Raw genomic sequence first — 15,795 nt, 5'->3', positions numbered from 1 at the left:
ATGAAGGTCGAAGGTCGGGGTTCAGGTCCTCCTCCCAGCTTTGCTGAGCATCACGAGCAGCAGGATCGCCTCCGTACGTCGGGGGCTGCTCTAGAGTCTGACACGTCTTCTGCAGCTGAACAGGATGGGCTCACCCCCTGGAGGGTGGAAAGCCAGAAGCACAAGCAGGAGGTGGTGAAGGAGTAAACACAGAAAGCATGGAGATCCTAAAACATTGCTGCTCAGTTTTGGGGGTTGGAGAGATGGCTTAGCGCTTAAGGTGTTTTCCTGTGAAGCCTAAGGACCCAGGTTCGACTTTCCAGGTCCCACCTAAGCCAGATGCATAAGGTGGCACATGCATCTGGAGTTTGTTTGCAGTGGCTGGAGGCCCTGGCACTTCCATTCTCTCTCATAAATAAATAAATTAAATTATTCAGAAATAAAACATTTTTGTTCATTTAAACTTTGCACATGGATATGTATGTGCTGTTTGTATACATGTTCATATGTCGGTACAAATGTATGCCGGTGATGTACATGTACGTGAGAGTGATGTACATATATGTGCGTGTGATGTACGTGTACGTGCCTGCCACATACGTGTATGTGCGTGTGAAGGCCAGAGGCCAACATCGGGTGCCTTCCTCAGTCACCCTCTACCTCATTTTTATTATTTATTTACCTCTTTCTTAGGTTTTTGGGGTAGTGTCTTGCTCTAGTCCTGGCTGGCATGGAATTCAAGTTGTAGTCTAAGGGTGGCCTTGAAGTCAGGCTATCTGCCCACGTCTGCCTCCCGAGTGCTGGGATCAATGGCGTGCGCCACCACACCCAGACACTATTTTTGTTTGTTTGTTTGTTTTTGTTTTTTTGAGGTAGGGTTTCACTCTAGCTCAGGCTGACCTGGAATTCACTATGGAGTCTCAGGGTGGCCTCAAACTCATGACAATCCTCCTACCTCTGCCTCCTGAGTGCTGGGATTAAAGGCGTGCACCACCACACCCAGTTTTATTCATTGAACCTAGAGCTCACCAAATTGGCCAGGCTAGTCAGCAAGCCTACAGGGATCCTCCTGTCTCTCCTCAGTGCTGGGATTCCAGGAGCACAACACCACATGTCATCTTAAAAATACTTTAAAAATATATTTTATTTTTATTTATTTGACAGAGAAAGGGGGGAGAGAGAACAGGCACTCCAGTGCCTCCAACCACTGCAAACAAACTCCAGATGTATATGCCCCTTGTGCATCTGTCTAACCTGGATCCTGGGGAATCAAACCTAGGTCCTTTGGCTTTGCAGGAAAATGCCTTAACCACTAAGCCATCCTTCCAGCCCCTAAAAAAGTACTTTTAGGGGCTGAAGAGAAGGTTCAATTGTTAAGGTGCATCTGGAGTTCATTTGTAGCAGCTGGAGGTGGTCTTGGCATGCCCATTTTCTCTCTCCCTCCTTGTAAATAAGTAAAAGTATTTTAAAATATTTTTATTTATTTGAGAAGGACACATAGAGAAAGAGGCAGACAGAAAGAGTATGGCATGCCACGACCTCCTGCCACTACTGCAAATGAACTCCAGACGACATGCCACTTTGTGAATCTGGCTTTAAGTGGGTCTTGGGAAGTCAAACCCAGGCTGTGCAGTTTTCGGGATCTGCAGGCACCTGTCAGAGCTGAGCCATCTCTCCAGCTCCCACATGACATCTTCATGATTTCTGGGTTCCAAATGCAGGTCCTCGAACTCATGTGGCAAGACTTCAGCCATGGAGCCATCTCCATGGCCCAAGCAGGGATATTTTATTGGAGGAAACTTATTCACTGCCTGCAGCGGGGAGGATATTCTTGGTCACCCCGGTTTTCAGTGCTTCTTCATAAGTCAATGTCCACAAATGTGGGACGGCAAAGTTCCCGCGGTGGGGGCTGAGGCACAGATCTGTGTTATAATGAGATTTTTTAAGAGTCATGTTTATTCTAGGGCACTCACAGCAATGACTCAGCATGACTCATTAACTCAGGTACTTTTCTTTCACTTATTAGGAAAAAAATAAAACAAACAGGGACAACAAAACTCTTGAGGAGCGACCAGGTCCTTGTGCCTACAAGGACCTACCTAGTGGAAAATGTTGGTCCCACCGTGCACTGTGCACTGCCCGTCAGGGTGCTGGACACCCCTGCTCTCCCTGGAACGTGGGTTGTGGAGGGTCCCCAAAGCGCCAGGAATCGGTGGCATGCCTGCCGCCTGCAGCTTTTGTTCTCAGCAAACTTTGCTTTTGCAGGCGGTCAGGGGAGGGGGGTGGAACCGGAGGTCTAGTTGAGGCCCTGCCTGGCGGCGAGGGGTGTTGTGCTTCCTGGGCTCAGCATGGGTACTTCATGGTGGGGGCAAGGGTCTGGGCAAACCCTCAACCTCTGACTGCAAGGTGCAACCTGCTGTAGAAGGAAAATGGAAAAGGAGCGGGAAAGCAGGACAGCCCCTTGGCCACAGTGGGCAGGAACAGCAGCAGGGGAGGGAGCCGAGCTCTAGCAAGGGGGAGCTCACCAAGCCTGCCTCCAACGATACACCTCCTCCAGCAACAGCCCGCCTCCCAATATGCCAGGGCTCAGAGAATATTGTGCAAGAGGGGGCAGAGAGATTGCAAGCAACAGAGCGGGTCGGGAATACCTTGAGGCTCAGACCTCACTACCCCATTGGAACTGACAGCGGTTTGCATGACCCCACAGAGATAACCATAACCTCACTGCAGGGCCCCCAGGGTAACAGGAGTTGGGGTGAGGGGATAACAGTATATAACCTATTATGACATATATGTGTGTGTGTGTGTGTGTGTGTGTGTTTTAAAGAAAGAAACTAACTTGGAAAAAAACTGAGAGAGGCTTAGTAGTTAAAGTGCTTGCCTGAGAAGACTAAGGACCCAGGTTTGACTCCCCAGAACCCACATAAGCCAGATGCACAAGGTCACGCATGTGCACAAGGTGGTACACTAATCTGGAGTTTGATTGCAGTGGCTAAGGCTCGGACACACTAACTTGCTCTCTCTCTCTCTCCCTCTCATAAAAAAAAAAAAAAAAAAAAAAAATGGGAGAACACTCCAACAGGAGAACCAAAGAGGTGGAGGAAAAAAATCACCCAGGAGTTTTACTGACTTCCTTAAAACTTTTTATAAATAAAAAGTGGTGATTAAAAGTAAAATATTTTGAGAATGGAAAAATGGATTTGTGGCTAAGGCACTTGTTTGCAAAGCCAAAGGACCCAGGTTTGATTCCCTAGAACCCATATTAAAACAGACAGAGTAGGTGGCACATGCGTCTGGAGTTCATTTGCAGTGACTAGAGGTCCTAGTGTGCCCATTTTCTTTCGTCTCTCTTCTCTCTCTCTCTCCGTGCAAATACACAAAAAAAATTTTTTTAAAAAGAATATGGGGCTGGAGAGATGGCTTAGCTGTTAAGCGCTTGCCTGTGAAGCCTAAGGACCCTGGTTCAAGGCTCAATTCCCCAGGACCCACGTTAGCCAGATGCACAAGGGGGCGCAAGTGTCTGGAGTTCATTTGCAGTGGCTGGAGGCCCTGGCGCACCCATTTTCTCCCTCTCTCTCTCTCTCTCTCTCTCTCTCGGCCTCATTCTCTCTCTGTCTGTCCCTCTCAAATAAATGAATAAACCAGAAAAAAAATTTGTAAAAAAAGAATGTGGCTGAAAACACTTTAAAAAATGTTTTTGTGCTTCAAAGAATACCATCAAGAAAGTAAAAGTCAGGGGCTGGAGAGATGGCTTAGCAGTTAAGCGCTTGCCTGTGAAGCCTAAGGACCCCGGTTCGAGGCTCAGTTCCCCAGGTCCCACGTTAGCCAGATGCACAAGGGGGCGCACGCGTCTGGAGTTCGTTTGCAGAGGCTGGAAGCCCTGGCACGCCCATTCTCTCTCTCTCCCTCTATCTGTCTTTCTCTCTGTGTCTGTCGCTCTCAAATAAATAAATAAAAAATGAACAAAAAAATATTAAAAAAAAAAAGAAAGTAAAAGTCAGGGCTGGGGCTGAGCTCAGTTGGTAGAGTGCTTGCCAAGCACGCAGAAAGTTGTGGGTTTCATTCCCAGCACTGAATAAACCAGACATGGTACTGCATGCCTATAATCCCAGCACTCAGGAGGCAGAGGTAGGAGGATCAGGAGTTCAAAGTCATTCTTTGCTACATAGGGAGCTTGAGGTCAGTTTTGGATACATACATAAGATCTTGTCTCAAAAAAATAAAAGCCAGGCGTGGTGGCGCATGCCTTTAATGCCAGCACTTGGGAAGCAGAGGTAGGATGATCACCATGAGTTTGAGGCCACCCTGAGACTGCATAGTGAATTCCAGATCAGCCTGGGCTAGAGAGAGACCCTACCTCGGAAAACCAAGTGGGAAAACAAAAAAAAAACAGTAAAGAAAGAGAAAAGCAAGAATACTTCAGAGTCCTATATCTAGTAAGGGACAGGGTCTTACACCTCTCCCAAGATGACCTAACACAGACCAAGTGTCCTCCCCACGGGCAACATGATGGTCCTGGGAACCAGCCCTGAGCTAAACAGGGCACAGACACATCATTTCACGACAGTGTGTCAGAAAGGGGGCTACAGTGATCTCTGCCTCATACGTGGAAACTGGCTCAGAAAGGTCTAGCGTCTTGCCCAAGGTCTGAGGTCCATCGGCCTCCAACATCTAGGCTCTGCCCACGACACTGCTGCTTCCAAATGTCCTTTTGGCAGTCCTCCACTGTGTCAAGGGACAGCCCCCTCCCCTCTTCCATTGGCCTGTCTTGAGCTCTGGGCTATCTCCAGCCACTGTGGCCACTGGCAGCTCCCTGGCTGTGACAATCTTACCTTCCTCTTTCACCTTCTCGTGCGGACATTCACTAGCGGTCATCTAGCTATCTGGGAAAACATCAAGGTGAGGCTAGCTTCCCTTTGATCCTTCATCCTGGACCCTCCCTCTGAGATGCCTGAGAATGAAGTTAAGGTATGCATCTCACAGGATGCAGGGTAGGGGGAGCAGGGCCTGGCATACCAGGAGGGTTGAAACACTCAGTTAACATGCGATGAGGGTGGTAACCCCCACCTGGCAAGGTGTGCTTGTCTATCTGTGGGCAGCTGTACCGCCCTGCAGGGAAACTGAGGGCCGGAAGAGGCTCTAGTCCTGCCCCTGTCCTGACACAGGTGGGACACCTCAGAGAAGCAGATCTGACCCTGGCCGAACCGAAACCTTTTCCGGACTCATTCCACATCCTCTCCCCTGTCCCTGTCTTGTCCCAGATAGTAACAGGAACTGCACTGCTGTCCCCATGCAGATCAGTATGTATGCTGAGGCTCAGTGTGGGAGCAACGACAGCTTTCAGCACACTGGGGTCCCGGGGCACCCCATGTCAGGTGTCCAGCAATTATATCAGGTGTCCAGCAAGCTGTCCGAGAGGCTGAGACATGTCATCAGTGGGTCTTCACTGCCAGCTCTTCACAGACTCAAAGCCATCTCCGCGGCCAGCATGGTTCAGGTGTCTGCCACCCACATCCATCCACATGTGGAAATAGCAAAAGGGGACAATAGGTTTCCACATGGAGCAAGGAGGATGTGGAGGTGGCTCTAGTTCAGATCCTGCAAGGGGACCTCCTACAGGCATGGGGGCCACCCTGAAGCCTGGCTGTTATAGTGTTTGTCTACCAGGCAGCCCCCTTCCCTGTCTCTCTTCCTGACTCCCTTCTTGCATAGGTACCCCACTAGCCTTATCCTACAATCCCTAGCCCTGTGTACTTGTGCTGTCTTTGGGGTCTCTGGGGTCACTGATGTGGAACCCAGAATTTTTTTTTGAGATGTGGGTAGGTCCATAAATCTACCTTGGAGGCGATTGTGGTGGTGGTGGTAGGGAGTGGAGTGGGGTGACTGTCTTTCTGAGGTTGTAGGAAACTGACTGGCCTTGCTCTGCAGGAGCTGATGGAGTCCCAGGCCTGCCATTGGGGATCTGAGGAATTCATAAGGTCCAACACTAGAGCATTACGGGAAGGGGACAAGGGAGGACACGGACAGTGGGAGAATGGAGGAGAGACAGAGTGTGCCCTTGGAAAAAGCAATGACAAGGGTCCATCTGGTTTTAGGAGTCTGAGATGGTGGCGCCCTGCTCTCCGAAGAGATTGTGACTTTCCCCCCAGCTGTAGACACTGTGACCGCACTAACATCCCATCTGTGTCAGAAACTGTCTAGTGTGACCCTCAGTGACAGACAGAGAGACTGGCTTTTGTGGATGGAGGCCAAATGGGTCCCTGAGCCTGGATTTTTCACTCCAAAGGTGTTCCCCCCCCCCACAGGTCTCCCCTGGAAATATAACAAAACACAGGGTGAAGTCTCATCCCGTGGGTGTAAGCCCAGCCAAGCACCCAGCGTTACTTCTGCCTCCAGTGAAGCAGGCGAGGAGGACACTGCAGTGAAGCAGGCTAGGAGGACACTGCAGTGACAGCAGGCAAGGAGGACGCTGCAGTGAAGCAGGCGAGGAGGACAGTGCAGTGACAGCGGGCTAGGGGGACACTGCAATGACAGCGGGCGAGGAGGACGCTCCAGTGACAGCAGACGAGGAGGACACTGCAGTGAAGCAGGCGAGGAGGACACTGCAGTGACAGCAGGCGAGGAGGACACTGCAGTGGAGCAGGCGAGGAGAACACTGCAGTGAAGCAGGCGAGGAGGACACTGCAGTGGAGCAGGCGAGGAGGACACTGCAGTGGAGCAGGCGAGGAGGACACTGCAGTGAAGCAGGCGAGGAGGACCCTGCAGTGAAGCGGCCCTGTCAGACTCTCACACCCGAGGCTGGGTTCTGTCTGCTTTCAAGCGTTGCCTTGTGTCCCTCTTTCCCCAGAGTCTCCGTGTTAACAGGCAGGCCATTGTCCACTCTGTGCTGATTGTGGGGGAGCAGCAGGGTGTCTGGGCAAGCGAGATGGGGACCCCCCAGCCTCTGCTTGGTAGATGACAAGACAAACTACATGTGTGACTGGCTCCCCATGCTTCAGACCCTGAGCGTCCACATCCTCAGAGGGGCCTGGGAAGATCCTCCTTGGGCCTCACGTAGGCTTCAGAGCAACCCAGCCATCCACAAAGATCTCTCTGTCCACAGGCAATGTGCTTCAGCCGGGGGCCGGGGCTTTAATGGCACCGATCGCCCAGTTTCTCAGGTAATCCCTCTTACTTCTAGCTGTGGGTTGAGCACTGTGTTTGGTGGGGATCCTGGCCATAGAGCTCTGGCTGTGGGTGGAAGATGATCAGGTTGGCACAAGATCATAGTGTGTTGAACCCTGCTTTTAGGGATCTAACCTTTATCCTACTTAGAGGAGCTGTGTCACCTGGCCATGGCCACAACACCCAGGGCTTTGGAAGTGGAGCCGAGGTTCTCTGGAGCCTGGTTTTTAGCCAAGGTCAACTTATCGTTAACACATAGCGTACGTTAGTGCATGACCATGCTCAACTGTGACTCCTCTTCTGCTCCTCACTGAGAAACCTGGGGACTCCAGGCCCATCCCTTCAGAAAGGTGTGGGGATGGTGCAGCACCCAGGGGAGCTGGGGAGTCCCCCGAGGACTCTGGCAATCTTGGCCTTCCCGAGATGGAGAAGCAGTGGTTCAGTCACTTCCACGTGTTGATTGAACAGGCATTCCCTTTGTCCTTCCCGCTGCATGGATCAGGAATGATACTGACCTGGGGCAGTGACGGAACAGGGAGCCAAGCCAAAGCTTCTAGGAACGGGGAGACGTTAGGACTTAGCCCCAGGGTTCAAGGTCTTTGTCTCTCTCCAGAGCGTCTCTCCAGCCTCATCTGCTTCCTCACCTTGACTTTCCTTGTTCAACCAACCTGTCTGCCCACTCCCCTCCCTGCTCAGCCCACTTTGTCCCCTTGGAAGGCTGTCCCTACCTGCTCCCCGGCCCTCGCTGAGCCCTAGCCAAGCACGCACTCGTCCTTTGGGCTCAGCCTCCCTGAGCTCCCGGTCTTAAATGAGAGACTTTCATACCCAGTAGGTGCCCTTGTGCCTCCCTGTGGTACTGCTCTGCCATCTGGCCTTGTGATTTCAGTGTGTGTGTGTGTGTGTGTGTGTGTGTGTGTGTGTGTGTGTTGGGCATCCACTGGAGTTCAGTGCTGTCAGCATCTCAGCCTGCCCTCAGGTCATGTCTCACGCTCAGTAGCTATTTGGTGACAATTTTGATGGATCGATAGTGGGTGGTAACCGAGTGTTGGGGAATTAGGGAGCCATCCCCCCAAGACTCTCTGCAGATCCTGGTATAGGACATCAGCTCAGGGGTTCCCCGCTGTGGCTGCAGACCGAACTGTCGTGATCCACACATGCTCACTTTGGGTGTGTCCCTGGGGTTTTGTAACGTTGGCCAAGGCATGTTATGTTGGGAAGCGTCCTGCTGCCTCGCAGGTGGAGCTGCCAGAGCGTCTCCCAGAGCAAGGGGTGCACGCATGCCCCATGGGGAAACACTCCAGCCTTGTGTCAACTAGAAAGGCTGAGAGGGGGTGACAATTGACGGCTTCTTCCTGCGACAGGGTCCTGGCTCTCATGACCTATCCCAGCGATCGGTCCACGGGTTTGTCCTTTGTGGGCAACAGAGATGTTTGACTTCCATTGTTGAGTCCCGAGAAGAGGAAGAACACCTGTGGCCCAAGCAGGGCTTCCCTTGTCTGGGTTGAGAAGAATCATGGGCTGGAAGGGCTTGTGCTTGGGAGTCTGGGTAGCAGGCGACTGCGGAGATGGGGTCTGCCCAGTAGCTCCCCCTCCTTGCCATGGGTCTGCCGTGGTCGGGGCGGGACTTCCTGTCGTTTTCCTGTTCTGCACACCATCCGTGGGGCCGTCGCGCAGCCCAAGAACCTCATCGAGCTGTCCTCCACGACGGCCCGGTGGGCCAGGCCTGACCGCTGTCCCTCCTCTGTTTCAGTGGCATCCCGGAGACGGTGCCTTTGTCCACCATCAACAGACAGTGTTCCTCAGGGCTGCAGGCGGTGGCCAGCATAGCTGATGAGTGTGCCTTCAGGGTGCCCGGGACCATGGCCTGGCCTTGCTCCTGGCCCGGAGGGAGCGGGTCAGCAAAGTTGCTGTGCACCGGGCCAGCGGAAGACGTGGCACGGGGGCGTGGAGGAGAACCCCGACACAGCCCAGGCCTCAGGGCCGCTCCCGGGTCGTCCGTCTCTGAGCCTGCGTCGAGCCGCACAGGAGAGCAGGGCGGGGAGAGCAGGCCCACCCTGGCCCAGGATGGTCATGACATGCTTTTGTTGCAGGTGGCATCAGAAATGGGTCTTATAAACCGGGCGTGGTGGTTCACGCCTTTAATCCCAGCACTCGGGAGGCAGAGGTAGGAGGATCGTCATGAGTTCAAGGCCACCCTGAGACTCCATAGTGAATTCCAGGTCAGTCTGGGCCAGAGTGAGACCCTACCTCAAAAATCCAAAAAAAAAAAAAAAAAAAGAAAAGAAAGAAAGAAAGAAAGAAATGGGTCTTATGACATTGGCATGGCCTGCGGGTAAGAACACCTTTCTGTCAGACCTTCCTAACCAACTTCGACAATGAAACTAATTTTCCTCTCCTTGGTTCTGAGGGGCCATGATTTTAGGATTCTCTAGGGCCCCCTGAGGCAGCAGGCTGGGATGGGTTCCCAAGGCAGAGAGAAAGAGGGAGAGAGAGAGAGAGAAAATAGGCACACCAGGGCCTCCAGCCCTTGCAAACAAATTCCAGATACAAGCGCCAACTTGTACATCTGGTTTACGTAGGTACTAGGGAATTGAACCTAGGTCCTTTGGCTTCACAGGCAAGTGCCTTAACCATTAAGCTATCACTCCAGCCTTCCAGTATTTCTTCTTAGAACTGTTGGATCGTCAGGTTGGGAAATCAAAGCACTTGGAACTTGTATCTCTGGTAAGTGATAATTCTCAGTACTGAGAGAAGCTGTCATTTGGGTTCTCCCAAGGCAGGACATGCCCTCACTATATAAATGTTCATTTTATTAGGCTGTTAGCATGCCTGCTACTCTAGGGCCAAGGGGTGTGGTCCAGCTGACTTCTGGCTTCTGAGGGACGTGGTCAGATCTCTGTGAGACCACAGTTCCATTGCTGCCCATAGGCCCTGAGCTGCAGAAGTACTTGGCAGTGCATCCAGGACGGGACAGGATGATGGGACCCTGGCTCGGGCACATCTGGTGCTGGAGGGCACCCAGGGAGACCTTGGCAGGCTCGAGGGCCAGCAGCCTGGGTTCTGCCAGGCTCTTACTGCCTGTTAGATCTTCTGTGATGCAGTGCTTGACAGTGAGCATCCCTGGCCCATGGCTGGGCCCTGGGTGCCCATGTTCTGCTACCCTGACAGGCACCCAGCGGGAGGACAGCCAAAGTCCACACAGCAGCCGTGGGAGGCGAGGGCCAGAGCCCGGCCCGGACTTCGCTCTTCACTTTACCCCGTCCTCTTGGGAGAGAGCAGGTGTGGTGCTTGAGAAGGGCTGGGCCTGGAGAGGTTGCTCGGTGGTTAAAGCGCTTGCTTGCCCTAAAACAACCGGGCTTGATTCCCTGGCACCCACATAAAGCCAGATGCATGAAGTAGTGCATCCACCTGGAGGGCTGCAGCAGCTGGAAGCCCTGGCATGCCCCATGCTCTCTTTCTTTGTCTCTTTATGTTTGAAAATACATGTTTATTTATTTGAGTGAGAGAGAGAGAGACAGAGGGAGAGAGAATGGATACACCAGGGCCTCTTGGCACTGCAAACAAACTCAAGGTGCATGCGCCACCATGTGGTCCTGGGGAATGGGACCTGGGTCCTTAGGCTTCACAGGCAAGCACCTTAACCGCTAAGCCATCTCTCCAGTCCCAATAAAATATATGTTTTTAAAAAAGAAGAAGTGCTAGGGGGCTGGAGAGATGGCTTAGCGGTTAAAGCGCTTGCTTGTAAAGCCAAAGGACCTTGATTTGATTCCCTAGTACCCACATAAGCCAGATGTACAAGGTGGTGCATGCATCTGGTGTTCGTTTGCAGTGAGTGAAAGCTATGGTGTGCCCATTCTCTCCAGTGGCTTCTAATCCCAAGCTGGATATGGTGGTGGCACAAAGGACCTGGGTCTCATGGATGTCCACCTTGCAACTTGACTGTCCCCTATCCTCTGATGGTGCAGCTTGCCCAGGTGTCCCAGTGGAGGGTGATCTCTGGGACCAGACTGCATAGTCGTGGTCCAGGCTGGGTAGCTCCTTGCCACTCCGACATCAGGATCCTCATCCGCAGAAGGCCGTGCCTGCTTCAGCTGTGTGCTGTTACTGTCTAGGGGCTGAGGCAGGAGGATTGCAAGAGCACATAGCAAGTTCAGGACTAACCCAAACATCTTAGCAAGATCCTCTTCTCAAAATGAAAAGAATATATATGTGTGTGTATGTATGTATGTGTGTGTATGTATGTATGTGTGTGTGTGTATGTATATACATACATACATACATACATACATACATACACATACATACATACATATATATTTAGGCACAGTGTGTGCCTGTCGTGTGCCAGGCCCTGGGTTCAGCATTGAGCCATAGTCAAGACAACTTTGTTGTTCATGAGACTTCATGGCCGCCTCCCCCAACTCTTTCTGATTCCTGTACACTGGTCACCTGGCTTTCCTCTGAGTCATACCATCTACTTGTCTATTTGGGTCAAATCTTTTCTTTCATGTGAACTCAGATTTGACACACGCTTGACTTACAGATATTTCTCCCTCCGACTTGCAGGTATCGAGGGCTGAGCCAGGCTGAGTGTGCCTCATGTGTTCACGGAGGGCACTGGCAGGCTACCTCTTAGTGCTGCCAGCTTCCTGGCTGGGCAGCGTGGCCCTGGCCCTGGCAGTGTATGTGATGCAGTGCTGCGTCTGGGGGCCGCCTCTGCTCTGCCGTACTGGCCACCTGCCCTGCCCAAGCTTCCCAGATGGCCTGCTGGACACCCTGAGGGATCATAGGCTACTTTCTTTCTGGCACTTGCCACATGTCTGGCCACCCCCAAGGGTTTCTTAGAAGGTTCAACTTCCTCTTTCTCTGTTCCTCAGGGTGCAGTCCATGTCCCTGGCCCAGTGAGGGAACCCTGGGAGTATTTCCTCATGCCTGATTGAGAGTGAGGAGGCCCGAGGCCGCCTGATTCCATGGGGTGAGTGTCTACGGGAAGATGCGTGTCTGTGTCCCTCAGTGTCTTTCCTGGAGCAGACACCAAGGAGCGTTCTACTCACAGCGGCTTACAGTGCCAAACCTTACCCTCCTTCATGTGCTGCCCAGGAACTGGGCATAAAACTGTATGTATCCTTGACTCCCCCACCCCGCCCCAAGGCCCCAAGTCTACTCTGAGCCCCTGGGTTTCTAAACACAGCCCTCCTTACCCTGCCCACTGAGATGCTGTGTCCCAGGGAGAATGGCGGCAGCGGTCCCAAAGCCTTGGAGGCCTTGAGTTGACAAGGGCATGAGAGATTTTGACTCCTAAAACATGCAGGGGAGAGACTTGGGTCCCATGAGATGCAGCATGGGAAAATTATTTGGTCTTGCCAGCACCGTGGCCTGCAACCACGCCTGTGAGCTCTGGCCACCGCATGCATCCGTGGTGCCATGTATGGACGTGGGGAGAGAGAAGCTGGCAGTGGGCAGTGCCTTGGCTTTGCCCCCATCCTGGGTCTCCAAGGCCAGGCTGAAAACCACAGGAGAAGCTGACCAAGTGTGGCCACCTGGTACTCCTGGCGTCCATCCTGCCGCTCTCTTCTGAGCTGAGGCGAGGCAGCTCAGACCCAGGGGACGGTCTTTTCTGTGTAGGATGCCTCCCCCAAGAAGAGGGTGTCTTTGAAGAATGAGTCTCTATGGGATTAGTCAGCTTGGATTCCTCACCCCCCCCCCCCGCCCGAGTCCTCAGCTCTGTCCCTGGGGTATGTTCTAGCCTCTCTGCCTTTGTTCTGGGTGCCCAGGGGCATAAGCACAGCCCTACCACACAGCCCCAGCCCCCAGGCCCCCAGACCCATGGCCACTTCTTTGCTGTTTGTCCTAGGATGACCTCAGAGAATGTGGCCGAACGGTTCGGCATCTCACGGCAGAGGCGAGATGCCTTCGCACTGACGTCCAGCAGAAGTGAGTGCCACCCGGCTGGGACGTTGGCAGAGCTGGAGTGCGAGCTGCGAGGCCACCCTGGCAGTCTTCACTTGAACTGACCAGGCCACGTACGGAGTGACCAGCCAGCCTTCCGTCTCCAGCTGCGGGGTGGCAATATTCAGTGTCACTGCTCAGTAGTTGCTCCAGAGCCTCTTATTTATTTATCTACTACTGGTTTTTCGAGGTAGGGCCTCACTCTAGACCAGGCTGACCTGGAATTCACTCTGCAGACTCAGGGTGGCCTTGAACTCATGGCAATCCTCCTACCTCTGCCTCCCAAGTGCTGGGATTAATGGTGTGTGCCATCATGCCTGATAGGGCCTCTTTTTGACTTGGAACCCTGTCTTATGTCTTAGTGTCTTCTCCCTAGCTGGCCTCAGCTCCCCGTTTGTTCCTTGGGACATAGTGAATACCAGGGCTCGGTGATCACTGACTGTAATGTGAGGTGTAGACATGATAACCGCTGCTTATTCCTTTTTTTTTTTGTTTTAAGTTATTGATTAGAGAGAGGGAGGGAGGAAGAGAGAGAGAGGAAGATGGAAGGAGAGTGAGAATATGAACGGGTACCAGGGGGTCCTACCACTGCAAACAAACTCCAGAAGCATGTGCCACTTTTGCATATGGCGTCACCTGCATACTGGGGAACTGAACCTGCACTGTTAGCACCCATCTCTCCAGCCCCAACCACTGCCTGGAGTGTAAGGCCACTTTACTAGAGCCCTTAGCCTGCGGGGCAGGCCTGCGTCAGGCTCCCATTGTCTGGGCAGTGACAGGTTATGTTGGCCAACCCAGCTGTGCAGACAGAGGGCAGCAAGGGAAGGGACAGAGCTGGACCAGGTGGCATCTCCAGGCAAGATTCTTAACATCTCGGGGTCAGGTCATCGCATGTACATATGCTGGAGAGTTTGTGGTCATGCTCATAGAATTTCGATTCGGGCAGGATGACCAAGGTCATTCAAACGTGCCTTGGTAGAAGTTGGGGTCAGGCAGGAAGAGACCTGGGGGCGCCCGAGCCTCACATCCACGGTGCTGACAGGGCAGCGAGAGCTCAGAGCAGGGGTAATTACCATGCTGAGGTTCTGCCCGTGACCACCACCGTCCTGGATGACAAGGGCAACAAGAAGACCGTGACCATGTCCCAGGACGAGGGCAATCATCCGAATACCACCATGGAGGGTCTGGCCAAGCTGAAGCCTGCCTTCAAGGATGGGGGCTCTACCACAGTCCGTGAGCACAGGCTGGGCCGGGCGGGGCCAAGCCAGGTGGGCTGTGGCTGAGAGATTTAGAACCGTCTCTCCTTGATGCCACCTCCCCTGCTCCCCTAGAAGACACCAGCCAGGTGAGTGACGGGGCAGTTGCCGTCCTGCTGGCCCGGAGGTCCAAGGCTGAACAGCTGGGCCTCCCCATCCTTGGGGTCCTGTGGTCCTACGCCATGGTTGGAGTCCCTCCTGACGACATGGGCATCGGACCTGCCTATGCCATCCCCACAGCCTTGGAGAAAGCAGGTAAGGTGGCTCACCTCACTCCTGCCCTGGGGTACTGTCAAGTGAAGGTGGGGCAGGTTGGCATCCCACACGCAAGGCCTTCTCGACCCCACTGTTGGGATCCACTCCCCAAGAGACAAACTCCTGATACTTGTGGGGCCCGTGCTTGGGGTGAGGGCCCAGGGAGACCCCAAGTCCTGCCCAGGGGCCGCTGTCAGCGCTGGTCTGGCCTTGACCACAGGGCAGACTGTGAGCGACATAGACATCTTCGAGATCAACGAGGCCTTTGCAAGCCAGGTGAGCCCGCGTGTTGGTGCTGCCTGGGCCCTGGGTGGTGCGGGAGCTGAGAGCTGAGCTGTGGCCCTGGCCCTTCCAGGCCCTCTACTGTGAGGAGTGGCCACTCCTTCAACTTCTCACCTGAGGCCCAGCTCCACACCGACCTGTGACCTCTGACCACCGAAGCTCACCGCGAGGTCCCACAGGACCCAAGTAATGTCCCTCAGGTGCTTGCTGTCCCCACCCATCAGGCCACCCCTGGGTCTCTCACTGGTTCCCTTAAAAAGCATCCTCAATTTCCTGCGCTCCAGCCCTTCCACCAGCTCTGAGCTCCTTAGATATTCGAGGATGGTTGACTTCTCCCAGCCACCGGCCTCCTGGGAGACAGACTGCACCCTCAGGGCAGGGCCGAGGTGCTCCCCCCCCCCCCCACAGAGCCCACAGAGCCCAGCTGGGTGCCCTCCTCCTCCCTGGAGGGTTGGGCAGCCCGTGATGCACCTGAGTGGTCTGGTTGGTGAACCTCAGGAGCAGGAGCCGAGTGAACACCATCTCTTTTTCTCCATTCGTGCTCTGCTGGATGTCCACTCCAGGCAGCATCTGGTCAGCTGGGAGCCGCTGGTAAGACAACAGCTCCAGGGAGAGTGAGAAGGACACGTCCACCTGGACAGGGACACAGCAACACCCTAGTTTGTTGGTGGGGGAGGTGTCCTCACCGACTTCCCTCTTGTGGTTCTTACAGACCCAGCGGGCCTGCTCAGTCACCGTCCCATGCGGCCCACTGGGTCCCTGCAAGCGCGGCCCTGCACATAGCTCAGCAGCGCCCCTGTGTGGTGCGTTCAGTTCCCAGGCGCCTTCCGGGCACCTGCTGTCTTGCCCACCACCCTGCTGTGAGAGAAACCAAGCCTTCGCTGCCCTTGGGAGACTGAGATGGGAAGGG

The 15,795-nt window shown here is 53.8% G+C and overlaps 1 protein-coding gene and 1 pseudogene across 1 annotated transcript in view; one reads left to right on the top strand and one right to left on the bottom strand.

Moving 5' to 3' along the window:
- Window positions 1-15,003, top strand: LOC123457177 (annotated as a pseudogene).
- Window positions 15,004-15,137: 134 nt separating this feature from the next.
- Window positions 15,138-15,795, bottom strand: part of LOC123457176 (deleted in lung and esophageal cancer protein 1-like) — a 130,226-nt gene continuing 129,568 nt past the window's right edge. Inside the window, 1 exon segment of the mRNA XM_045141182.1 lies at window positions 15,138-15,518. Coding sequence (XP_044997117.1) covers window positions 15,138-15,518 — 381 coding nt within the window.

The sequence above is a fragment of the Jaculus jaculus genome, assembly GCF_020740685.1.
Source record: "Jaculus jaculus isolate mJacJac1 chromosome Y unlocalized genomic scaffold, mJacJac1.mat.Y.cur SUPER_Y_unloc_2, whole genome shotgun sequence".
NCBI lineage: Eukaryota > Metazoa > Chordata > Mammalia > Rodentia > Dipodidae > Jaculus > Jaculus jaculus.
Note: the sequence above shows the minus strand (reverse complement) of the source record. Positions and strands in the feature narration are given on the sequence as shown.